This window comes from Cavia porcellus, unplaced genomic scaffold (assembly GCF_034190915.1).
Source record: "Cavia porcellus strain 051 isolate PalLab524CR breed Dunkin Hartley unplaced genomic scaffold, mCavPor4.1 scaffold_8, whole genome shotgun sequence".
Taxonomy (NCBI): domain Eukaryota; kingdom Metazoa; phylum Chordata; class Mammalia; order Rodentia; family Caviidae; genus Cavia; species Cavia porcellus.
Window position 1 is genome coordinate 94,419,838 of NW_026947491.1, and position 26,294 is coordinate 94,446,131.

Genomic DNA, 26,294 nt, shown 5'->3' on the forward strand with positions numbered 1-26,294 from the left:
GATGCTTTAGCCTCGCTGGTTCCTCAACTCTCTATAGCGGCGCAGGTCCCCCCACCCCTGCATCTAGTCTGATGCTGCCAGCTGTGTGACCTGGAGCCAGTTACCAAACCTCTCTGAGCCTTTGTGTTTTCATCTCTGAGAGGGAGACTTCAAGGGAATCACACAGACTTACAGTGCAGCTCAGGCAATGTGAGCTCCTCTTACCATGCTGAGACGGATGGGGTGGGCGCCCCTGCAGCGGTCCCAGGGCCTGAATCCCAGGCAGGCAGCGCCAGGCCTGGGCCACCGTGCAGTCTGCTGACCACTGGGTGGGACTCGTTGCAGATCAAATCCTGCTACTACCTGCCCTGCTTTGTGACCTCCAAGAACGAGTGCCTGTGGACCGACATGCTCTCCAACTTCGGCTACCCCGGCTACCAGTCCAAACACTACGCCTGCATCCGGCAGAAGGGCGGCTACTGCAGCTGGTACCGGGGCTGGGCGCCCCCGGACAAGAGCGTCATCAACGCCACAGACCCCTGAGCCCGGCCGCCGGCCGCGCCCCCCCTCCCCGCTGAGCTCCCCTCGGACACTAACTCTTCCCAGATGATGACAATGAAATTAGTGCCTGTTTTCTTGCAAATTTAGCACTTGGGACACTTAAGGAGAAGTCTGTGCTGTCCAGGGAGGAGATCTGGAGCTGTCCTCCGGGCCCCGCCCCAGCCTTCTCTCTTTGCTTCTGACATCGCCGTTCTCACCCTGGGAATCTCTGGCTTCCTGCCGGAAAGAATGAGGAATGTAGATGCCTCTTCCTTGTGATATATAATCTATATTTTTTTAGGAAAACAAAAATCAAAAAATCTATCCTCTCGGGCCCCTGTCACTGCTCCTCCTCTTCCTGCCATGTCCTCCCCTCCCCAGCCAGCACCTAGAGGATGCAGACAGGAAATTGCTGAAGCCCACCGCTTCCAGGCCAGTCTGGGCCAGCCAACAGTTAGATTCCAGGTAGGCGGAAGAGCTGGTACCCGGGGAGATGCTGCTGCATGTCCCCGGAGGGCCTGTCCGTGTCTGCCTGCAGGTCGGCGCGGGGAGGGGAGGAGCAGGCTGCAGGCGAGGGTTGACGGGGCACAGCGCAGTCCCCGGCTATGCGAGTCTGGGGTGAGCTCAGGCCGGAAGCACAGCGCTGTCAAGACATAAACATCCGTCTGAGGCTGGGCGGCAGCTCAGCGAGAGGCTGAGACCGGTGTCTTTCCTCTCCCGTGTCCCTCCCTGAGAGCCTCCGCTGCCCTGAGGGGGCCACCTCTGTGTGAAAGGGAGAGACACGGGGGCACCATGCACCTCTGCACCCCCGGGATGTGTCTGCACCCACACCTGCATACACCTACGTGCGTGGGGACATAAGCTAATTTTCTACAGGACACAGAATTCTATTCAATGCTGTTAAATACACCAATAGTTTAATCTCTTCTATTTTGTTGCTGTTGCTTGTTGGAAGAAAACCATGACATTCCGAGTTGACTTTTTCATTTTAATTAAAGACTGAGATTCTGAATACCCTCGGCACCCTCTTGTCCCGTTACCTGGGCCCCTCTGACCTCCTTTTCTCCTGCGTCACCTTTGGGGGCTTTTACTTTACTGCTCTCTGGCTTGGCAGACGGCAGGTGACAGTTACTTTGGGCTGGGGACTTCATACAGGAGGGACAGCCCAGGGTCCTGCCCCAGCTGGAAGGCCGTCCTGTCCCCGATTGGGGACAGCCTGCTCCCCTTCCCAGCACCCTGGTTGGTGACGCCACCTCCTGAAGCCCTCACCCTGTGGAGTGACGAGGGTGGTCACTGGGGAGTTCTGGCTCTGCAATCAACTGTAGGGTTTTGTTGTGTTTTTTTTTTGGAAATAAAACTATAATATAAATCCTATAAATAAAATTAAGTTTTAGTGTCACAGTGAGATGCTGAGAGTGACAGTGTGTATGTTACAGAGCTGGGGGTAACAGGATGGTGACCGTCAACACCACTGCTCTGTGTCCCTTTTCTTAGAGTTTGGGTGCTTCTCTTAGTGCTCAGATCTTCAGTTCATGCTGTGTTAGGACACAGAGCTGCCAACTGAAGTGGCACAGAAAAAGACGCAGGTGAGTTACAGAGACAGACACACACCAGGCCAGGGACCCCTGGCCTCGGCTCTTCAGGACGGGTCCCAGGACCTGCTCACTTCCCTGTGGTCTGCACCGGGCCAGGGAGGTGGGTGCGGCCTGTAAGGGTGGTGGGAGCAGAAGGAGCTCCAGTCCACGCCGCAGGAGTTCAGGGGTGAGCCCAGACCCGGAGCCTGGGATCCGCTGTGTTTCAACCTCCGAGTCTGCACGACGGAGCTTTGCCCGACCCACACAAGCGATCTCCCCCCACGGGCACCAGGGCCTCTCCCTGAGGCACCTGGCCATGCCCTGCCCCGGTCACACAGGAAGGCACTTGTGGCACGAGGTGCCTGAAGCTTCCAGACTGCGGAGTAAACAGCCAGCGGAACCAAGCGCTGCCGACTGGCAGGCCCCGGGCGAGGTCCCGGGCACCGAGGGTCTTTCCAGCTTTCTATAAGCTACAGCTTTGTTTATTTCACCTGTTCACTTACTGTGTAATTGAAAGACATTTATGTAGCTGAGACACTTCTGTATTGTAATCCTATCATGAATGTTTTATTTTGCTAAATCTTGTGTCATGTGTAGGTTGTGTATGCGTACGTTGTGTCTAAGAGAAGACAAGCGATACCCACAGGCTGCCATCTTCCTGAATCAAATTCCACGGTGGGACTGGAGGGTAAAAGACTCGACCCGGGCGGGCAGTGGGACTGGCAGGTCTGGGCACGGGAAGGACTTGAGACTCTTCCGGCCTCCTGCTCCTGGAAGAATCCCAGGTATTGCCCTGGTAGGAAGGGGCTGTCCTGGTCCTGCATCAGCTGGCCTGGGACACGGGCTCCCCGCTCCTCTCCCCCTCCCCACGCTTTCTTTTCACTTGATCGGGAAGCCAGATTTCATCAAAGTCCAGGGCCATGAGAACCGAGATCCCAAGTCCTCTTTGCTTCCTCTGGACATCTCTGCTGCCTCTAATCAAGGAAGCCATACTCCTGGGCGCGCGTCTGCCAGGCCAGCGGTCTGCAATGGCTGAAAGGTGACGCCCAGGCCCCGTGCCTTACCAGCCCCAGCCCCAGACGAGCCTCCTGATGACAGCGATGGCTTATGAGCACCGTCTTTGGCTAGCTTTTCTGGGAGGTGCTGGTGCCCTGGGGGACACCACCCCACCCTGCCCCAGGCCCTTCCTCTCATCTTGTGCATGGTGGTCAGCAGTGCAATCCCACAATGCACTGGAGTGTGGCTCCTGGCTACCTAAAGCAACCAGATCACTAAAGTACCTGCATCAGACAAAAGCAGTGTCAAACCTAACAGTAGAAGCACAGCGAACGAGGTCACAGCGGCGGGTGGGGGTCGGCCACTTTGAAACGGGCTGTTTGTGGTTGAGAGGAAGAGCTTGGAGATGTCCGCTGTCGGGGGAAGGCTTCTGGGGGCTCCCAGGCCCCACATTTCCTTCCAGCCAGGCTATGGTGCCGGAACCAAGGAGCGATGGAGACAAACCAACCAGAGAAACCCTATCTAGAAGGAATGTATTTGTTGCTAAATTCTGTAGCACTGTTTACAGTTTTCCTCCATGTTATTTATGAATTTTATATTCTGTGAATGTACATTGTCCTGTAATATTGCATAGTGTTCACTTTTTATAGTGTGTCCTTTATTCTAAACAGTAAAGTGGTTTTATTTCTATCATACACTGCGCCGTCTCTTGCCTCATTGTATCCTGGTTGCCCTGAGGAGGGCAGGGGGCATGGCTCTGTCCTGCCCGCCCCAGGCCCTGGATAAGCCCTCCACCCATGCCACTGCGCACGGGCGGGAGGAACTTCAGGGTGGCAGCCTCATTTCCTGGCCTTGCCTCTGCTGCCTGACTGCGGCCAGGGTTCCTCCAGCTCTGCCGATCCTGGGCCTCTGTGCCCACCCCAGGTGGTACAGCTCCCCAGGCTGGGGCCCTGACTCGGCCTCCTTGTTTGCTTCCTGAGAATCCCGCCCTGGTGACATTAGGAGGGAGGCTTGCAGGTGGCAGCCCTGGATATTGCAGCCTGCTAGAAACTCTGGATGGAGCTTAGCCTGGTCAGGAGTGCCAGGGACTCCTGAGGACCCCGGATGACAGACGAGCCCTGCCCAGAGTCCCCAGCCAGGCCTGTCGCCTGGCACAGGACACACACAGCCATCAGCCCTCCCTTGACAATGTTCCCCATTACAGCTTTCGCCTCCGAGAGGTGTGCCGCTGTGACCCCGGTCACAAGCCAGGCGCGACATCACACACACGGTCACAGGGAGTCTCAATGGCCCAGTGAGGCTGTCCCATCTGCGTGTGGCACATCTGAGCAAACAGAGGAAGGTGGTGAAGGAGAAGAGAACTCAGAGGTGGTTTCCGACTCAGGCTGGTCTGAGAGTAAACGCTGAGTTCTCACCATCATAGGGGTGCTTTGTTGGCAAATGCTGACCTTTGCACGTGTCCTTCGGACGCCACCAGCACAGGCTGGATTCTGTGACTGTCACAGGATCCGCACCTGTTGAGACTGCTCCCTTCCTGCAGCTCAGCCGTCAACACCCCAAACAGCACTGTCAGGCTCCGCAGCCTGAGCTTTGACCCTGCAGGCAGGCATAGTCGCCTGCCGGGACTGCAGGATGCCTGTGTGCGACCACGTCCCAGATTCCCTGGATGTCCAGGCCCACATCCCTGTGTCCCTTGGACACACACACACACACACACACACACACACACACACACACACACACGCTGCTGGCTGCTTCCTGCTGCCCGAAGACCTCTGCACAGCTTCCTGCTGGGCAAGGAGCCCTCTACTGCACTCAACAAGACCAAGTTAACCTGCCACACCCAGGTCTCCCGGATGAGAGGCCAAGCTACAAACCCTGCACTGAGCCGCCAGTGTCCCTGAGACAACCTCGGGTGCATTCCAGAGTCAGAAAACAAGAGCACACAAACACAGCGCCCCTCAGAAATCAACACAAAGACAAGGCACCATTTTAATTAAAATGAGCTGAAACCAGAGCCCGGAAAGGATCCACGAAAACATCTGCCTTTATCAACAGGCCTCTGACTCCACAGGCCGGCCAAACTGTTCTGATTTGCCACCAGTTTCCGAAGGCCCAGGAAATGCTGTCCCCCTTTGTCATTTGCCCAACTGCTCCCCTGAACGTCCTCTGAGCAGGCCTTGGCCCAGCAAAGCCAGGCATCCCCAGCTGACACCGATCTCTTCCCCACAGCTCAGGGAGCAGCGACCCTGAGACCACCTTCTCCATCCACAGTGACCAGAGACCCAGACCCGATCTCACGCCGCACCGGGAGAGGACACAGAAAGCGGACACTCACCATTGGCTTGTGGTTGGGGAAAAACGTCTGCTCCACCAGCGGGAACTTCTCTGGGCCCAGGGTGTGGAAGATCTTGATGAGCTGGGAGAACTGGGGTGGGAGAGGAGACCTCGGTGGGCCACAGCACCTCTGTGGGGAGCCACGCTAGACCGGCTTCCCACACCCTGCCTCCTGTTGTGGGCAGGGCACCTGCAGCTGGTCCTGCTGCTAGATGAAGGCCAGCTTCCCTGGCCTGACATTTGTCCTCTGCCTGGTGTTCCCCCATTCCTGCACGACCTCCTGAGTATGTGGAACACTGGTTCAGCTTAACCACACTGATTGTTCGATCCATGGCAGTCCTGGGGATTGCAGCACTAGGGTCTGCAAATCCCAGCCTTACAGGGTCCTGTCAAGTTGCTAAGTTTCCAAGGTGGGGAATCCTTTCAGTCCTCCTTCCTTAGCCTCTCAGAGTGCCAGGGTTACAGGAGTGCACCACCATGCCCAGCTTTCAACTGCATTTAATGAGCACTTACTACATCCTCGGCAGTATTCCTTGTGGGGTCCATCTTAGCTCTGCCTGCAATGCCTCTTTGCAGAGAGGGAGCCCTGTGTGGCTGATTGGAAGTCACTGCAGGTGTCGGCAACCCAGGGTCCTCACTGGCAAACAGAGATGATGAGGGACCCTCCTGCCTCGGGTGATCCTGTACCCTCACTGCCAAGTGTCCCCCAACCATGCTCGATTATTAGAGGGACAGCGGGGCATGGCGAGCCAGGCCCGATGACAGTCAGGCTGCTGGAAGTGTGGGGTGGGTCGGGACTGCTCCCCAGAGCAGAAGACCTAAGAAAAGGAGCACATGCCAGGAGTGTGGTGAGACCTACGTGTGTGTGTGTGTGTGTGTGTGTGTGTGTGTGTGTGTGTGTGTGTGCCATGAAGGAGTGGCCTGACGTGCAGGCAGTGAGGTTGGAGGTCAGGTGGCCCATCAGAACATCACAGTCCCCAGAATGCTGAAAGGCTGGACCAGGAGCTCAGTGTCCACTGGGAAGGAAGGATAGCAAGTGGGTCCAGGGGATGGGCTGCTGGGGAACCTGTCCTAACAGTGGCCCCGGGACGCAAAGTGAGGGGACTGGCATGGTCAGGGGTCACCAGTTGCCCACATCACAGATCAGCACTGCACACCGGCAGATACCCAGTGCCCACAGCAGGGCATGGAGGGCGCTGATAGCGAGCGCCCTTTATCAAGGGTGTCCTTTGTACAACTAAGCGCACTTCACGTGTGTGAACACAAACCCCTTGGGGGCGCTGCTCCTGACCCGTGTCCTAAACGAGAAAGTGGAGTTCGGGAGGCCCAGCAGGCTGGCCATGGGTGCAGCTCCTGGTGGAAGAAGCTGGCACCCCTGTGGCATGTACCACAGGACACAGCACACGTGTGACGTGCGTGAGAGCACGCATGTGCCTGTTTGCCAGGATACGAGGGCAGGTGGGCGGGACGCTGGCCTGGCTCGTTCTCTGCCACACCCTCGTCCCCGGGCTGGGACGGGAAGAACCCCAGGACATGTGCATGTGGCAGAAGCCCCGCTAGTGACTGAGATGGACCGCACTCCAAGTGCAGGGGAGCCTTTGGGGGTTCCAGGGTGTAGGGAGAGGAGCCAGCTCTTTAGCAAAAGTCTCCCCGAGGTACCATCTGGGCAGAAACAAAGCGAAACCTGAAACCAGTGAGAGGCGGAGAGACCCTGTCACTGAGGTCGGGGAGAAAGGCCAAGGCCCAACAAGTTCCCTGCCACAATGAAGCTCACCTGCCCTCTCTGCGCCATGGAGGGGTGACAGCTCTGTCCCACCACAGCGCCTACATGGGCACTGGTGTGCAGCAAGTGCATGATAAATAACACCCACTGTGGTGTGCGCCATGCTCCACAATACGGTAGCTCTCTGTGACCAATCTTAGGCGGTGTTATTGCATAAATTCTGTTAAGCAACAGTTCCAAGAGAATCCCAGGCCCAAGTGGCTTAAATTCAATTTGGAGCTGGCTGGGAAAGGGTCCCTGCGGCCTCCCACCCCTCCGGCCGGCCTGGCCAGGCACCTACCACCCAGGGCTTGCTGCAGAAGTTGTAGATGGAGTAGAGCGAGTTGACGGCAGGCAGCCCCCCGTATTGCAGGCCGATGACCAGGCTGCGGTAGTCCTCCCCCAGCGCCATGCTGTAGGCGTGCTGGCGGACCAGAAGGAAGTCTGGCTTGAAGGACCTGCCGAGAGAGGGGTCAACAGGGTCACTCGCTGGCCGCCTGGGGGTCAGCTCAGGGAGAAGGGGACGTGCAACTGAGGAAGGTGGGAAACAAATGCCGCGTGCTCCCTGGCAGGTTTCTGGATTTACTGCACTGACCGAGCTTCATTGTGATCAGAAAAAGACGGGTCAATTACAGCTCAGGGAACAGAGGGGACTGTGCCGGCTTCCGGCACCAAGTGAACTGTGTGCGTCCCGCGGTGGGAACAGCTGCCGGGGGACCTGCTGCCCTCAGCTCCGGATCACTACCCTGACGTGGAACAGCAGGTGGTGGCAGGTCCGGGGCTGCCCGATGGCTCCCACTCCACTTTGGAGCAGGGCCTCTTTGCTGCACTTTTCTTTCTTCTTCTGTTTTGTGATCTTTTGTCTTTTTTGAGACATGGTTTCACTGTGCAGCTCAGGCTGGCCTGGAGCTTACTAGCCCAGGCTAGTCTCGAACTTGCAACGAGCCTCCTGCCTCAGCCCCGAGAGCTGGGATTACAGCTGTGTGGCACCATGCCTGGCTTATTTGCTGTGCATTTCAGATCAAATGTGTCCTGCTCCTGCCACGCAGCAGCCTCCGTAAGCGGCTTGAGGGCACCGGGTACTGCACTGGGACTCTGTCAGGGTTCTGGGCTGCTTCCTCACCACTCAGCTGGGGACCCTCGCCCACAGGCAGGTGGGAGCTGCCTTGGGACTCTGGGCTTTCCAGGCCTGCTCACGACTCCTGGCTGTCACACGCTGCTTCACCCACACCGCCAAGGTTGGACTATTTCTGGGCTCCTCATTTCTAAGTCCCACAAACATCCAGCCCCACTGTTGGTGCAAGGTGTGTGTGCACATGCATCGCACTCAGTCCATCCTGTGCACTGGGCACTGGGTCCTCAACTTCAAATAATTCAACCCCAGTTAAAAGGACGCTCCATGGGAAGGAGGCACCCGTCCAGGGCAGAACAGCGAGAGCTCAATTCTTGCTCACCACGACCTTCCTCTCTCACACCCCGAGGTCGCTGGGACCCTGGCATCTTGTCACAGGGTGGAGCTGGGCAGTTGCTGCGCAGGTGAGGGACCGATATGGGATGACAACAACACACAGGAGAAGGAAGGAGGGGAGTGTGCAAATCCCCAGCAGGGGTCTCATGGTGAGAAGGACACTTGGCTGCGGCAGAACCATTGCAGATTTGATCCGTAATACCGAAAAGCAGTACCGAAAGCTCCCGTGGACTATGCAGAGGCGTAAACAAAACACTCAGGGAAACAACTTGGGAAATTCCCGACAACCTTCACATGCACATTTGGACCCAAGCATCTGCTCTGCTGTACGCAACCCACATTCGTACTCACGCGTTTCACGCTTTCTAGTAACTGTAGCTTTGGAATTTTCCACAGAATATTACGGTACAAGCATGTCCTTTAATGTCAACATAATTTCTGATTGCTACACGGTAGTCCGTGGACTGATGATTCACAATTACATCAACAAGTCACCTGCACTGCCCAGTAGGCTGCTCCCCAGATTCCCCACACCAGGATTGCACAGGCGACCGTGCCAGCCGCTCCACAGCCTCTGTGACGCAGACCCTGGGGGCAGCTCTTCTCAGAAATGCGCTCCCCTTTTGAGGTAGATTCCCAGTTTCCTGTGAGAAGGCCCACTTCCTCCCAGTCTCACCAGCACTGCTTCCCACAGTTTCAGCAGGGACTCCCCCCAAGATGCCTTTCATCTCCCACGAGCTTTAGCTTGCATTTCCCTGATTTTAGGAAAGCGAGTGTTTTCCATGGCCCACTTCCAGTTTCTCTCCTGTGAAGGTCAGGCTCACGTTTTAACAATGGGGACCTCTGGGGGCTACAGCCGGCCTGCCCTGCACCCTGTCCCACCTCCCTCTGGGCCACAGAGATCACCTCCCCTCCCCACTTCCCCCATCTCGGGCCTCAGGGACACCTGTCCTGCCTCGCCAGCCACCCTGAGATGCGCCCAACTTTGACACACCTTTCTGCTGCTGACAGCTGCTCTGCGTGAGGTTGGGGACCTGGCTGCCGTGTACCCCCGAAGCCTGAACACCCTTGAATGAAAATTAAGGCCTGTCCGATAGTCTGTGGGAAGGGAAGAATGAGTGTGGCACAGGGTGGGAGCTGGCCTCTGGAAGGGGAGAGGCCTCCCCTTGGGGTGCTGGCCCGGATACCAGGTCTGATGGCCAGACAGCCCACCAGTCACACACACGCAGCCCCTGTCCTACGGCTGCCTTCCAAGGGCCCCAGTTTGTGTCTAAGGAGCAGAGTTAGTGCCACCAAGCCGCAGCCAGCCCAGGGAACTCAGCTCCACCCCCGTGCTCTGAATATCTTCGGGTCCAAGGTGTGAGGGACAAGCACTTCCTTCCCATGCCCTGTTGTTTAGATGACCAGCACACGAGTGTGCCCTCTGCCACTGTCACCACATGGGATGCACAGATCCTTCCTGAAAGGCTGGGGTGTGAGAAATCCACAAGGCACACAGGGAAGTAGTGGCCCAAGCCGGGTACCCCAGCCCAAAGCTCTTCCCTGCCCAAGCTGGGTACCCCAGCACCTCGGTTCTCCATCCAGCCAGAGGTGGCCAAGTCCTGCTGTCACCCAACACCAGAGAACGTCCCTCCCCAGCCGCTGCCAGCCCCCAACAGTGGCCAGGCATTCCAGCAGAGGCTCATGAGCTCATGACAGGGACATGATCACTGCTCTCCTGAAACACATCCCCGGAGGAGTCGGGTCCCCGGTGCACTGGGATTCCGCAGACACAGATTCCCACACCCGCGAGGCACCCGAATGAAGAAGGGAGGTGGGCAGCTGAGGCACAGCCAGGTGCTGAGGTGGCTGGAGGGCAGTGCAGCCCTGTCGGGGGTGGCGAGGGTGTGGAAGGCTTAAGACGGCCCTCACCAGGGCAGGAACTTGAGGGTATTCAGAAGGGGGTGTGGGGTACCCTGGGTCAGTTCTGGTTTGCTTGCTCGGTACCCTCTTTCCTCTTTTGCAGAGACCACGATGAAGCCACTCTAGTCAGAAAGCCTTGGTGAAGGCCCGATGCCCGCCCGATGGCACTGCACCAGTCCTGCTGGTGGACTCCTGGTGGTACCTCCTGGTACCGGTCTACTCTCACCATCAGTACTGCTCTGACCAGTGCTGGAGGAAAAGTGCACGCTCTGCTGCCGGCTCCGTGGCTGGGGCTGTGATGAGGGGCAGCACCTTGCCAGCTGCCTCCTGAGATGGAGTGGCAGGCACAGCGACTCTGGCCGTGGGGGAAGTGCCATGAGCTCCTCCTCTCTACACAGCAGCCAGCACAGATCTTGCTGGGGCTGAGCCAGGGCCTTGCCATCGTCAGCCACCACTGGTTTCTAACTGTCCCCCACTCTTCAAGGTCCCAGGTGGTGGATGGAAGGGGACGATCATGCCGATGGTGATCTCACGCTGGCCTGTCACACCCAGCTCTGATGCCAGCCAGGCTTGGGAAGGCTTGACTTTGTGACCTCTGTGTGTCCCAATGGAGAGATGTCAATGGTCAATGCACCCCGACACCTCCCTTCTCCACCTCTGGAAATGCAGAGGTCTCTGGGGGACAGGGCCCAGAGAGCTGAGAAAACCAGCAAGGGATGCGGCAATCAGGACCTCCAGATGGTCCCCTGCTTCCAAAGGCTAACGGCAGCCTCATCCCGCTGGACATGGGAGGCTTTGCAGAGGCAGGGCCTGTGGTGGCCAGATGGAAGGACTCTGGGAATTAGCGACGCTTCCCACCAACCCCAGGACTGCAAGAGATTAGTCCAGGCTGAAAAGAAATTTTGTGGAAGCCAACCAAGAATCCGGCGTGGAGCAGAACACAGGATGCTGTGGTGAGGCTCTGGGACGGGACAGGGCCGCGGGCTTTGTGCTGTGGGGTGGGGCCGGCGGGATGGTGGACAGCCCAGCTGCTGTGACGTGTGGGAAGGTAATGAGACACAGACACGCTGAGGGGGAAGGCGGAGGAGGCCTTGCTCGGCCCCCATCGCCACCTGGAGCCGAGGGCTCCTGCCCCTGGCCTCTCTGGCTTCAGAGCACGCGTCCTCCGCACTCATCCCTTCCTTTCTCTTCCTCACCGCACCGGGGGGAGACCGCACTGTGACGGGTTGCACTGTACCTCCGGAAGTCAGGCTGAGACCCTGCACCTGTCTCGGCCGGGCCACTGTCATGGAACACCCTGGACTTTTCAATGACAGACACGCGCTCCTCTCCCTTCGGAAGGTTGGAAACTCAAGGGCAGGGTGCCCTTGAGGCTGGGAGGGGCTGCTTCCTTGCCCAGGCTGGTGAAGAGGCGAGGTGAGAGGCTGCTCTCCACCACGGGTCACCACCTTACACAGTGAGACCAAAGCATCCTCCTGGATCGGCCAGCAACATGAGTTTGAAGGGGACAGATAGTGAATCTCGGGCGATATAACACCTGTGTGTCAAGGCTGGAAATGAGCCCGGAAGTCACGAACAGTCAGAGGGAAGACAAGAGCCAGGATGCACGGAGACTCGTCTGGATGACAGTAGCGAAAATCTAGCCCTGATCTGAAGGGTGAGCCAGGGAGCGGGGCCTGGTTGTTCTGCCGATGCTGCTTGCACAGCGAAAAGGACACAGAGAGCTTGGACGGCAGGAGAAACCAGAGCGGGTCCCCGTCCTGGAAAACGGGAGCTGTGGGATGGCCTCACACGGTGGGAGACACTGCCGTCTGCCATGTGACAGAGCAGATGAGAACCACAGGGCTGCGGGGACGGCGGACTGGGAAGGAGAAAGGGCACACTCGTGGGCAAGGTGGGCAGGCAGCGTGTCTTCTTTTGAAAGTTTCCCTTTGGTTCTAATTTGGTTGGGGTTGGGAGACAGGCGCAGGAGACAGGCCGGCCATGAGCTAAGAACCAGGTCCGCCCTGCACAGCCCCGGAGCCATCGCCAGCTGCTTCCCTTCCTCCTTCCTGGCCAGACTTGCGGGACACACGGTCTGTGCCCACCCCACTCCAGCCACACACCCCTCAGGACCTGCCCTGGCTTCCTTTCCACAAGGACGAGCAGGCACGAGGGCCTCTCAGCGCCAAGCCCTGTCTTCATTGCCCGATTCCTACTTACAGTCAATGTCCTGTGAGGCTTTCCTCAAGCCCTTGAGTCAGAAGGAAAACTATGGGGAAACTGAGGCCCAGAACCAGTAGAGAAACTCCCCAGCATCACAGAGACTCAGGGCACGGAGCCAGGCTGGTGAACCCACAGCTGCTGGCTGGAGAACTAGGTGCTTCATGCTGGGCAGAGTGGGCACTGTGGGGCTGGAGGTCTCGGGGAGGGAGTTTCAGGAGCAATCTGCCTACAGCTGGGGTGCAGGAAGGACCCCGTGTCCGGCAGTGACAGCCAGGGACTGGTGGAGCCAGCTCTGCTCAGGGGCTTTGCCCGCCTTGCCCCTATGGGCAAGAAACAAAATGACCTCTGCAGGGAGCACCGTTCTCAGGCTATGAACCGTTTTTAGTCCTGGATTCTGCTATCTTCAATCTGCACCAGGACCCTTCTGGGGCTGAGACTTGATCTTCATTTTATAAGAAGCAAGCACAGAACGGTGAAGCGCAGGAGACAGGGTCTACCCAAGACCGGCACATAGAGCTCAGGGCTTGAAGGCTGGCGTGCATAACCTCGCCCGAATGCAGAGTAGGTGTGCAGTGCACGGGTATGCGGGTGTGCGGCACACAGCAGGTACGCGGGTGCACAGCACAGTGTTCAGGTGTGCGGTCCACAGCGGGTGTCCAGGAGGCCCACATGGACCCACAAGGAAAACACTTCGCTGCTACCTGCTGGGACTCAGCTGAACCAACAGCACTTGACAGACTGCAGAAAGCAGGCTTCCGGGCTCTTCAGTTGCAGCAACATGCAGAGCACCGGAAGGTTTCGGCTCCTTCCCAGTCCCAGGTCCATGCTGGCAGGCGGGACGAGAGCTAAGGACACCCTGCAGCCGTTCCTGCTCCCAGCTCTGCCCCTTCCCCACCACACATGGTATCCCTGCTGTCCTTGTCCTGTGCTGACCACCTCTGAGGAGCAGTCACTTGATGGGTGTTTGCTGGACACTGGACAGAGGAAAGGTTTGCGAGCAGAGCCTCCTGGGGTCCTCAGCCCCAGGCAGCATCCACAGAGGAAGGCCAGGTCCTCGCAGGTAGACACTGGCCTGGCCTGACTAGCGTGGGTTCTCACCTGGGGAGGAGGAAGGGCTGAGACCCCTGGCAGGTGTGCATGCGTGTGTGCACACGCATGTGTGCAGTTCAGCATCTCAGCCATCTCATGGATGCAGTCACCACAAGCACCAGGCAGAAGAGGTGGCCTTGGGTCGGCAGTGCCTGTATGACACAGTGGTCTAACCACGCCCCCAGAGACGAGCGAGCCAGGAAGTCGACGCTGCTTCTGCACTGAACTGTGCCCCATGAACCATGTCTGCCCTGCAGGGCAGCCGCCTCTGTGTCCCTGCAGCACACAGGACCAGGCTGCTGGTGACAGCCATTGGAGCTCTTAGTGCTGTCAACGACCGGAGCCAGCTGCCTGCTGCCTTGAGCCCCTGGCCAGCTGCGGCCGCTGGGGGCGGACATCACTCACGGGAGATAAGGCGGCGATGAGAGACGGCAGGGAGCAGCTGCAGCGCTTGGCCAAGCGGATGTGGAGCGGGGGAGCAGGAGGGGCACCATGAGACGAGAAACGAGCTGCCGAGGGGTGACAGCAGGGCCGGCTGGCATGTGTGGGCCCACGGCCACCCCGAGTCACCCTGCCCGACAAGCTGGGGACTGCTGTCGCTGGAGAACTGCGCTGGCCACACGGCCACTCTGAGCCACGGAGCCAGGCAGCCCATGTCCAGGTCCAGCGGGCCCCTTCCCTCCGTGCTGGCCCAGGCAGGGCTTTTCCTCGCTTGTGCCTCTGTATCCCACGCAACTGGGCCGCAGGCCCACCCAGACTGGCCCTGAGCGCCTGGCATTTGTCTTCTTTCGCAGTACTGGGGACTGAACCCAGGACCTTCACTCTGAGCTACATGCCCAGCCCTTCTGTAATTTTTATTTTGAAACAAGATCTTGCTAACCCCTAAATAGCCCAGGTCGGGTCTGAGCTTGTCATCCTCCTGCTTCAGCTTCTCAGGGTTCTGGGATTATGGGCGTGCATCACCGCACAGGCTCTGACCCCTCGTGCTAGGGTCAGCACAGGGAAGGGTGTGTGGCAGACCTCAAAGCTAGCTAGGATAGCGTGTTTCTCTTCACTAAGAACATCTAAACAAACAGAGCAGGAGCCAGCGCCTGACAAGCCAGACCAGGACCTGAGGTGTGGATGCTGGCTAGTGGATGCTTATTAAATGCCAGGCATTGTCTTTCTGAGAGCTTTGCTTAATCCTGACCCCCACATCTGCCCTTTGAGCCGAGAAGGTGCTTTGTGAGGGGCTGCAGGTCCCTGCCGCTGCATTGCAGGACGGGGTGAGCTCAAACCCACTGCCTCAGGGCCTGGCAGCTGCATCGGACACTGTTCTCTGACTTTGCCTGGGCTTAAAGTAACTCAGATTCTGTCTTCGTGGTACCATGGATCACACCCTGAGGTGTCCTGCCGCACAGCCCCACCCCTGTCCTTTCATTCTTTGAGACAGGTACTCAGTGAGTTGCCCAGTTGGGCTTGGACTTAGGACCTCCCTGCCTCAGATTGTTCCCCAAGGATCTGAGGTAAAGGCAGAGACACGTGTTTGTCACAGGAAAACATTCAACAGTCTGCGTTTAGAATTGTTCCAGATTTTCAAATGCATGTGAACACGTACAGAGAGAAGGAGGGAAGCAACAGGGCTGCCCGGCCTCTTCCCGGACCCCAGAAGCCCTTCCCTCTACCCGTCCCAGGCTGACTTCCGGGACCCACCTGCCCGTCATGGACCCACTGCCCGGCCTGCCTTGCTTCCTGCCTCCGGCTTGGGCTGGCGCTGGATTTTTGTAGATTTCCTCAACCCAACCAAGTGCAGTCTGGAGGCCCCAAGACGGCACGAGGCAGAGGGGCTGCCCCCAGGCCCCTGGGTCTGGCTCTGCCCTTCCTCAGAAGAAAACATGGCAGTGATTCTTAGGACCCTCACCCCATCAGTGTCCCCCCAGATGCTTCCAGCTGCACCTCCCTGCAGACAGGGCTCTGGAGGAGACCCTGGCTGCCCCCAGCCCGGCTCCTACATGTGCAAGGCCCAGGGTGGTGCTGCTGCTCTTCATCTGCAGTGGCCCTGTGTCAATCAGAGCTGTGCCCTGGCCTCCTGGCCCCCTGAGCACCCTCACATCCGGGTGCTGCACAGCCTTGGAATCCAGGGGTACAGTCCAGGGCCCTGGCACCACACACCAGCTGCTCACTGCTCAACAATGAGTGTGCATGGGAGGGAGGTCGCCACGGGTCCAAACCTCCTCACTCTGGCCTCACAGCCCAGTCTGCCTGTGTGTTGTGTGCTGCTGCCTGGAAGAGCACTTGCCAGCCAGGCCCAGTGCTGTCCATGGTGCACCCATGCCACCCCGGGACTGCAGCAACCACCTGGCTCTGTTTCCTCTCCCAGCTCCTGAGCCCTGAGTGCATTCTTCCTTCGACACAGTAGCTCGCTGCACTGTGGCCTGGCCACCTCCTGTGCCCTGCCAGTCCTGATAGCCCAGGAGGTGGCATCAAGGGCCAGGTGCGTGGGTGACTCCCTGCCTACCAGCCGACTGGACCTGAGCACCTGCTTCTCAGAGTATGCTCTGTGGTCCAATGATGGGTGACTGCTGGCCCTGCAGGTAACTGAGGTGCTTGCCCTGGCATCACTATGAGGGGGCTGCAGGTGTCCCCAGCACCCTGGTGCTGAGCTGTGCCCTGGCCCAGAGGCTGTGGGCCATGGTGCCCCTGGGCTGCTCCTAGTTAGCGGCAGTGAACTCCTCGGCCCCCAGAAGTCCTAACAACACTGGTCAGGAGATCTTCCAGCTCGGACCCTGGGCTTCTGAGTTCCCACTCAGCCCCTCTCCTCTCCCCTTCATGCTCGTCAGGACTTGCATGTAGAACACATTCTTAAAAATGTGCTTTATGGGCCCTCTACAGAATCATACAGTGCACATTTATTCAGTGTCCACTGTTTCGAGGACATGGGGACGGAGCTCCTGAGATCCCTGCAGACGGATTGGGAAGCAGCTGGCTCTGGAGCGGCTGGCATGGGGGGTGAATTTCCTGCTGAGTTCACAGTTAGGGTTGGGGGCATCCAGACAAGGAAATGGAGGGGTAGCTGCTCATGCCAGCAACTTATAGCTCTATCTCCCCAGAGTCCACTGGACATGGACTTTTTTCCCCTCCTGGTGGGACTTCCTGTGTCCACATCACCCAAGGAGCTCAGAGTCTATGGCAAACCCTCTCCACACTGCGTGCGGCCAGCACTGGCCAGGGACAGTGAGCTTGGTGGGTTGAGCCCGGATCTCAGCACTTAACCAGACCCCAGGGACACTGGTTAACACCTCAGTCCCTCCACCGGGGGTGCAACAGTGTCCCCCCAAGGGCTGGCTCACCAAAGCCTCTGAAGTTGGTCAGACCAGCTCTTGGGGCCAAACTCAGCCCAGAAGGAGAAGGACGCTTACCAGGGATTTTTCTTATTGCATTTACTTTTTGTCCTCTCTCTTTCTTCTTTCTTTCATCCTTTTTGTCTTCATTCCTTTCTTTTTCTTTCTTGTTTTTTGAGACTCACAGTGATTCCCCCTACCTCAGCCTCCCGAGCGCTGGCACTACAGGTGTGCGCCATCACGTCCTGCTTATAAGGACTTTTCTGTTAACGAATGTGACATGTACTTATTTGGAAAAAAAAAAAGTGTTATAAGGAATCAAGAGGGTAAGACAGTAGGAACTCCAAGGTTGCAAGATAACGTGCTCACATTTTTATGTCTCTCCTCCCACATTTTAACATGCAAACACACATATGAACTCACATATTTCTAAATGAAGTGAGCTTACACACACACGTTGCGGCCCTTCTCGTTCAGAGGACTGGCCGCCTACCTGCCTCACCAGCCCTGAACTGTGCTGTCCTCCATCTGGGGACCATTTGCTGAGCACCACGCACGAGGCACCCTCTGGCCTGGAAGACACAGGAAGTGGGGGCTTGGCCTGCTGCAGGACAGGGCTGGAGGGGAGGTCTTGCGCTGAGCCACAGGGCGCCCTGCTGGTGGAGTGGAAGCCACTCCAGGGCGGGACAGGGTGCCCTCTGGCTCGCTCCACGTCAAGGTACTCATGTCTATGTGTATCCCCTGCCTCACAGCCTTATTTTGTGCAAGCAGAGGGCCTGGGTCTGGCAATAATTTTTCTTTTTTCAGTACTAGGGATGGAACTCAGGGCCTTCACGCTGAGTTATATCCCCAGCCCTTTTTATTTTTTATGATAGAGTCTAAGTTGCTAAATTGTCTAAGAGAAACTCAAACTTTTGATCCTCCTGCCTCAGCCTCCCAGAATGCTGGGATTATACGTGTGCACCATCATGCCAACCTCAGGGATGAATTCTGAAGCAGAACATCCCCTGCATCCAAGTCCAGTCTTTGAGGTGCTTTCCAGCCAGGAGCTGTCAGTGGCCAGTGAGGCTTCTCAGCACAGATGAGCACTTCCAGGGTGGCAGGAGCCATACTGAGCACATATCCTGGGGTCAGGTGGCATCTGGGACTCCAGGGGACCCAGACCAACACCTCCATGGCCTGGCACGGGCAAGCTGCCTTGATAGCTTCTCTGGCTCGCTCCCTGTAGCCTGGCAGGAAACACCGTTCCCTGACCTGAGCCCCGAGGAGCAGAGGTTCAGGAGGAAGCCAATAGCAAGGGCAGAGCTGGGTGTGAAGAGTTCACGCTTGGTGGGAAGCAAGGCTGGGCGAGGTGTCCTGCAGGGGTGCTGGGCCAGTGGGCAGGGCTGCTGCCTGGTTCCAGCTGAAGAACTGGTCCCCTCCCTGGTCCCAGGAGAATGCAGGAGCTGCTCAGGGCCAGCTTCGCACCGCTGTGGCCACCTGCTGTCCAGCCATGTCATTTCTGCTGAGAACAGTGAAGATCAGCATTTGTCCTAAATCAGAGGTGCAAGGCGACGATCTGGAGCCAGCGGCCCTGCAGGCAGAAAGGCCCGCAGCTTGGGTGGGCGTCACAGGAGGAGATGCGTCTGACAGCATCCGATTCTGGGGCCTACACGTGCCACGCTGGGGTTTCAGAGGCCATGCGGGGCACGCCCTACAGCTTTTCACAAACAGGGACCTCATCAAGGCCAGCTCCTGTGTCTGGGAGACATCGGTCAACGGCAGGGCTATGCCCTGATAAAGGAGCACTCCCGTGACAGCCATGGGTAAGGCCAGGAAGTGTCCTGTGCCCCAACTTCCTCCTCTATAAATGTGCATGGCAAGTCCACCTCCGGGGCACTGGAAAATGATAAGCCTGGCACTTAGCGAACATCATCTCATAAAAACCATCACTATTTGAGGGATGCCTTTGGTGTGGGGAGCTGGGCACCCTCTGACAAGCTCGGAAAGTACCTCTGAGGCCTCTTTCTCCTCCTGTGAGCCACACTGTGGCCAGAGTGGTGGGGGGTTGGGTTGCAAGGACAGGTCACCAGGTCACCAGGCCATCGCTTCCTGTACCAGCCTGGAGGCCACCGCAGGGGCTGCTGCAGCCTCAGGGAGCTCATGGTTACCATCTCCTCGCGGCTGAGAAGCGTGAGGTGTGCCGGGCAGCCTTCCAGCGCTCGAGGAGGAGGCCTTCCCTTTCAGGATGTCTGAGGCTGCAGATAAAACCCTTCCTGTGTCCCAGCTCTGGCTGGCAGCAGCGGCAGGCTCCAGTGATGGACGGCAGTGGGGAGATGTCCAAGAGATGTGTGTGTGAGCCAAGCATCTCGGACTGGGGGAGGAGCAGGATGGCGCCACGGTGGCTTCTGCACCTGCGATGGCCTCAGCCTTGGTCTCGTGGTTCAGGAGGTGGTGACATTAACAGAGGTCTCAGCTCAGCTCTTTTGCTGTTTTAGAGTCCTTTGACAGCCACACACTTCCCTGGATCCTTAGCACAAGCCAATGACACGCACAGGCCCCATTCCCCCCTTCCAAGACTGGTAACAAAAGAAACTCGCTCGAAGTCACAAAGCATGGCTGTGACCAGCTACTTGTCTGAACTGGCTTCCTTTCTCGCCCTTGGGGCCAAGCTGGACTACATTTGCCAGCAGCCTTTGTGCTCAGGTGCAGCATGTGACCTGATTCTGGCCAATCGGGTGGGCGGGATGCTGGTGACGTGCTGCATGGTTTTCCCACGCATCCCCTACCTTTCCGCAGCCATTGGTGAGCAGAGGCAGGCAGTCTGCAGAGGATGATGCTGAGGACCGAGGGGTGATGCAGCCTGAGACAAACACCTGGGGAGCCAACTCAGCCCCAGGCACATGCTGAATGCCACCCAGACTCTTCACTCACAACATCACCCTCTCCTGACCCACCAGGCAAGAGCAGAACTCGGCATTCAGAGGCACGTTGCTTGCACATGTGTACATTTTGCCCTCTTTCTTCCAAAGAAGCAGAAAAGGTCGCGTCTTTGGATCTTACAAGGCGAGTGCACAGGTAACGTGGGCCAGTCTCTTCTTTCCACTGCATCACCACTGGGCTGGTCATCTCACCCCTGTGGGATACGCTGGGTGGGGGGAAGGCTCTGGTCCCACCAGCTCAGCCTTCTCACTGGGCTCTGGGAGAACACAGATCCTGCCCCCAGTCCTGCTCACCAAAGTGGCCTGAGGAATTCTCTTCCCCTGGGGAACTGGGACAGTGCTGCCTGGAGCTCAGGCTTCTCATCTGTGGGGTCCCTGGGGGAACTGGGAGACCCCACCATCTCTTCCACCTCTCCTTTCCTCTATTCTTACAAAGAAATCAGTATTCGGTTTGTCAGGTGCTTCTCCACGTTACTCCATTTAGTCAGGCAATGATGCTTGCATGGGAGGGTTTTTTTTTTAAGATAAAAGAGAAACCGAAACCCTCACGTTTAGTCGCTTTCCACACAGTTGTATTTAATAAACTTTAGGACAAGGCAAAGCGACACACAGCCCCTCTCTGGCTTCAACCCTGAGCTAGCAGTGAAATGCTGAGGGCCACTCGCACGCAGGGAGATGCAGGGTGCCGGTGAAAGTCTAAGTCACGAAGTGACACCAAGGCACGGCCACTCCCCCACCCTCCTGCTCCCTTCCACACACCTGCTCCACCCTTCCCGCCACTTTCTGCGGCAGCTTGAGGTCCTCTTTCCTGGGTCTTCGCAGGGTGAGATCCGCTGCCAGTGGACCCAACAGAAAGGCAGCTCGTAAGAACCCAGTCTCCTCCCCTCACTCACGGGACTGGGCACTGGCAACTCTGGCTCTTCCCTGAAGCCAAAGTGACCAGGAAAGTGGGGCATCGAGGCAGCGGGACCGTGCCCGTAAGGTACTCAGAAAACAGAACTCCAGAGCTGCTTTGGAGGCTGGCAAGAGCAGCGGGGCAAGCGCGGGGTGGGGTATCTGAAGGGACTCAGGCGATGTGATGTCCTATGGTAATAAGGTTTTTACTGAGCCCTGCATGGCCCTGAGCCTGGGCAGAGCCTGGTCAGGAAAAGAGGATGAGCATTGCCACGTCTCCCTGCCCACCCCAGGTTTTCGGCCCCCTGGGCACAACCGCCTGGACCCGTGGCAGCAAACCCCGCACTCAGCAGGAAGCTCGGAGTGGAGCCACACCCATGGCAGCCTGGGACAGAGCCGGGAGCAGGCGACTGTAAAGACCAGCACTTCTTGGCCCTAGCCTGCTCGGTCAGGGCCTCGGTCAGTGTCTGCTGGGGGAATAGGGGCACCCGGTGCACTGGAGCACCAGGAGACCACTCGAGCCCAGAGGACTGGACTGCGCAGGTCCGTCCTTTCCACCCCATCCATTTGGAGCCCAGGTTCTTGCAGCCTTCTTGCGATGGGAACCGGCTCTCTCGCAGCCTGTTAGTTGGCAGGCTTCAAGTTTCCATCGTGGCTTGCTCATCCTGCCTGTCCCAAGTCCCAGTCTCTCAAAGGTCTCCCAGGTCCAGCACAAGTCCTTGAGCTCCCCTGCCTGACCCTTGAAAGGGCCTGGTCTTCGCCACAGCCTGAGCCATGGAAGTCAGGGAGTCCTGGTTCAATTCTGCTTCTCCGCAGCCTGGAGCCTGTAGGGCCCCAAGCAAGAACAGGGCCTCAGAGTTCCAGTTCCTCATCCGCAGGACCGCTGACCTCAGGGAGAGCCACTCTGTGAACCGAGGCCATTCTTGTCACCACGAAGGAGGGGAACCCCAAATCCATGTGTGTGTTCTATCTTGGTGCTCCCAGGGTCGGGGCAGACGAGGTCTTCACCAGAACAGGCTCCACTCCCAGCAGCTGGCCTCTGGCCAGGCTGGTGCCCCTGGCTGCGGCCTGAATCTGCAACACAAGGCCGAGTGTTTTCCAGACGGGCCCTTCCTTCCCAGGAGCACCGAGAGCCAGGCCAGCCTTCGGGACTGGTGTCCCGTGGGAAGCAGCGCAACAGCCCTGGCAGTGGCCACAGATGCAGTTGTGTGCTGGGCCGGGGCCCAGGGCTCGGGAGCAGGGCGCAGCGTCCGGGCTGCTGCTCTCGGGGGCCACGCAAGACCAGAGCGAGAAGCCACCACCTCGGAGCCAGGGAGCTGCCTGCCAGCGCTGGTCCCCTGCCAGGCGTCTTTGCCCATTATGCTCATCCGCTCCGAGACTCACAGATCCAACCATGCAGAGGAGCACCTGATCCTCAGGCTTCTCAGCCCCAGAGCTGATTCTCAGGCACGTTTTACTGGAATTTTAACTCACAAATAGATGGAAAGCAAGACAGTATGGATGGGGCGGCCCGTCCACTCTGCACTAACCTTCGAGGGGCCAGCAGGGGGCCCGAGGCATGAGGTTCTCCAACCTCACAACACACGGGCTGATCTGCGGCAACTTCAGCCCTGGCAGTGGCCAGGGCTCGCCAAGTATCTGACTTCCGTGTCCTGGAAGGCGGGAGCCAGCACGGCACCCTCGGCCATGTCCTGCTCCACTCACTGCATAGCGTGTGATCCTGAGCACCTCAGCTAAGCCCACTTGGCCTCCGAGCAGCATCTGGAAATCCGTTTGGAGAAGCCGAGGGACTGGGTCCCCGGAAGGGCACAGCGGCAGCCGACAGGAAGGAGCCACTCCTGCCCCGACGCCCAGGTCAGAGGCACCTTCCTGCACTTCCTGTCTCACGTCGGAGTTGAGGCTCAGAGGGCGACGTGAGCACCCTGGGTCACACAGGTCATGACTGTGTGACCTGGCTGCTCAAGGCACAGCTGAAGCTTCCCCTTGGCCTGGGCAGCAGAGCACAAGCTGAGTTCCATCCTGCGTGGAGGGGGCCACCCGCCCTGTGCAGTATGAGAGCTGTGCGACCTCGCTCGGATACCCAGAGTCCTCCACCTTAGCGCTGGGCAGGGGGCAGCGCAGAGAGAGAACCAGTTCGGCCTGGGGGGAGATGCAGCGTAGTCACAGCCCGGCCCCCTGCACGTGGGGCCCCGTGAGGGACAGGGCTGCAGGCTCATGCTCAGGAAGCAAATTCGAGCCACAAGTCACTTTATCTCTTTCTCTCCCTCTCTCCTGGCACCCAGGGTGGTAATGAAAGGCGGCCGTGCGGCTCTCCCTGGGGGCTGAACGGGAGCCAGATCGCAGGCTGCACAAAGGCTCTCATCGCCCAACAGCCAGCGACCACTGCACTGAAATGGTGGCAGCCCCTCGCTGACCCCTAGCCCCTGGCCCCTGACCCCATGGTCACTAGCCCACCCACCCAGACAGCCCTGGCCCTGCCACTCCCGAGAGGCCCCAACACCTGCTCCAGCTCACAGGGCAAGGGAAGCAGCTGGATTCTAGAGGCTCTGCTTGGCCCGCACTGTGGGCTCAGGGTAAGGCAGGAACCATCTTGGCCTGGGTGACCGTCCACGAGGAGCAGCCGGTCACAGTGACCACACAGGGAGCACAGGGTGGAAAGAGCACAGCCTGGCCTGGCTGCTGCCCAGAGCCAACGTGTTCCAGCCCCCTTCTCGAGGTCAGCAAGGAGACAAAGCCACAATGAGCAACAGAGTTTAGGGGAGCTGGGGAAGGCAGAGCAGCAGAATATGGGGGGACCCACAGCTGATGCGGCTGACACAGAGGACGGGGAGGAGTCTGGTGTGACCACATGCAGACCACGGGGTCGGAGACTGCATCCTGGGAAAGCCCTGGCTGCAGAGACAGCACTCTGCACAGTGCCAGGACCAGAGGTTCCAGCAAGGGCGGGGCCAGGGGAAATGTGGGGGCAAGGGCAGTGCGGAGGGGGGCGGGGCAGGACAGGACATGGGGTTCTGGGTGATGCTGCCCTGTGGGTGCATATCCCCATGCATTGGGACTCACGGACGCTGCTGCACTCGGAGTGGGCTTGGGGAGACTGCCCTGTCCACTGGGTCATGGAGCACACAGTGTCCCCACCAGGTAGCACGGAAGGGGCTGGGGAGCCTGAAAGTGCCCGCAAAAGAGGATGTCTACCAGTGACCAGCAGCCAGGACAGCGGGCAGCCTTAGCGTCCAGGCTGGGGACAGAGGTTGGGACTGCGAGGTGACTGTGAGAGCAAGCCCTGCTCAGCGGCACTGGTTCACACGGCCGCGACAGGACACGGCTGCGGGCAGCCTGGGCACACAGGGCCCTTTGTTGGGCCGGTGAGCAGCACGGTGGCGTCTGCGGCAGGCCCGCTGTTTACTGGCAGAGGCCAGTGAAAGCCATAAAAGCCTCCTTGTTCCCTAGCAGAGCAGCGCCGATCACAGGCCGCAGCTGTGGCTCCAACAGAGGCACAGGAAGCCGCGGGAAGAGCCGGGATTGTGCGTGCTGGTGAGTGAGCTCCTTCCGCGCTCCCCCCTCCTCAGATACCAGTTAGCACCATCTTGCTTGTCGGGAAACTGAGGCACAGGAAGGGTAACCTGTTCCCCATGGAAATGACAATGCAAACCAAAAGGAAGGTGACAGGACAGAGCCCCAGGGATCTGGGACCTGGTGAGCACCCGCAGCAGGGAGAGGAAACCACAGCCCAAGGCAGAGCAGCCTCACGGGGTGCAGCCGAGGAGCCCATCTGGCCTGGCACCCAGGAGCCTGCAGGCAAGTTATGCAATGGCTCTGTGACTCAGTTTCCCCATCTGTAACCTTGGGAAGGAACAGGTTGCATCACATGGTGCGGTTTTGAGGACTAAACCAGAAAACAGGCACTGACTGGTTTCCCACAAGATGTGGCCAACAGGGAGCAATATGTGCTCAGGACAAGGCGGCCTCTGGGATTTCCAAAGAAGAAAACTTAGGGCTTCCAGAAGGGATGGGGCCCACGCTCAGCCCCCAGGGGGCTGCAAAGAGGCAGGAGGAGGCCTCTGTCTGTGGGGACCTCCCGTCGCAGGGAAGGTGGGCTCAAGGGCAAATTGTTTTTAAAAATTGATCTTTAAGAGTTATTCACTCCCTCCACCCACAGGCCCAGTGGCCACTCCGGCACGCAGGACAGCCTGACCCGCAGCATGGGTGCAGCTGCTGCTTTTTGGGAACAGGTACAGGAGGTGAGAGAGGAGCAGAGAGCACGGCAGCCGCCAGGGGTGCAGGGAAGCATTGGGGGAGAGCAGTGACTCTGCAGACAGGCTCCCAGCAGGGGACAGCAAGGCAGGGCCTGGGGCCAGGCTTGACCTCAAGGGTCTCGGAGAGACAGATGGGAGAAGGTGAGGAGGAGGGTGGCACCCACACCCACAGGGCCTGCAGACCACGGCAGTTTGAGCAGGAGGTTTAACCAGGCTGCTGGCATCCAGCGTCCTTTGAGAGAGGAGCCCCTCTGGCCGCTGGAGGACGGTGGAAGGGAGACAGATATCAACACATCTTCCAACTTCTCATCACCCCTCCATCATGCGGTCTGTTCTCCTTAAACTCAGATCGGCCCGGTGTCCATGTTTGGACACTTGGATGTGGCAGGAGAGGCACCCAGGCTGCTCCTGGGTGCCCTGAAAGATGCCTGTGTCCCCAGCCCCTCTGTCACTTAGCCCTGTGAAACCAAGCTGCTAGAGCAGAAGCCCAGCTGCTCAGGACCGTGTGGCCCAGAGGAAGCCCATCGCCAGGTGGAGAAGAGGGCAGTGCTCAGAGGAGCGCTGGGAGCCAGCTGAGCACAGCCTGCCCAGCCTCGCCCAGTCCCGCAATGCCCAAAGGCAAGCAGATGACCCCGGGCATCACCGATTGGGGCATCATCTGCCCCAATCCCAGACCTGAATTCTGGAAGCCACTAAAATGACCGTGGGCGCAGACCACACAGATTTGAGGTCCCTTGTTACAGAGCAATGGGGAGCTGAGACACAGGCAGAAGCAGCATGGGAGAGGAGTGCTGGGGAGCAGATCAGGAAAAGGCCGGCAAGGGACTCAGACGTGCACCCCATCGCAGGACACACTGGCAGTGTGGATGTCCTGTCCCCACCCCAGTCGCCAGCTCCCTTCTGAGGCCAGGCTGGTCATGCCACAGCTGACCACACTGTCTGACACTTCACGGCCACCAGGTAAACCTGTGGCAGGCGGGGTCGTTGCCCCTGTGCCGAGAAATAGGCCAAACAGTACTGGAAGGTCACCCATCAGCAAGACCGAGAAGCGCCC

At 58.5% G+C, this 26,294-nt stretch overlaps 2 protein-coding genes across 6 annotated transcripts in view; one reads left to right on the forward strand and one right to left on the reverse strand.

The window, feature by feature from the left end:
- The window catches only part of Timp3 (TIMP metallopeptidase inhibitor 3), a 35,650-nt gene extending 33,726 nt beyond the window's left edge, over positions 1–1,924 (forward strand). Inside the window, exon 5 of the mRNA XM_003462315.5 lies at positions 325–1,924. Within this exon, the coding sequence (XP_003462363.1) occupies positions 325–522 (198 nt within the window). The 3' untranslated portion in view covers positions 523–1,924. The remainder of the gene's footprint in view (positions 1–324) is intronic.
- The window catches only part of Syn3 (synapsin III), a 288,914-nt gene that overhangs the window by 179,155 nt on the left and 83,465 nt on the right, over positions 1–26,294 (reverse strand). For all 5 annotated transcript variants that reach the window (XM_023561243.2, XM_063255545.1, XM_005000137.4 and 2 more), the window contains exons 5-6: positions 7,490–7,646; positions 5,428–5,517 (exon numbers count right to left, since the gene is read on the reverse strand). In XM_023561243.2, the coding sequence (XP_023417011.1) occupies positions 5,428–5,517; positions 7,490–7,646 (247 nt within the window). The remainder of the gene's footprint in view (positions 1–5,427; positions 5,518–7,489; positions 7,647–26,294) is intronic.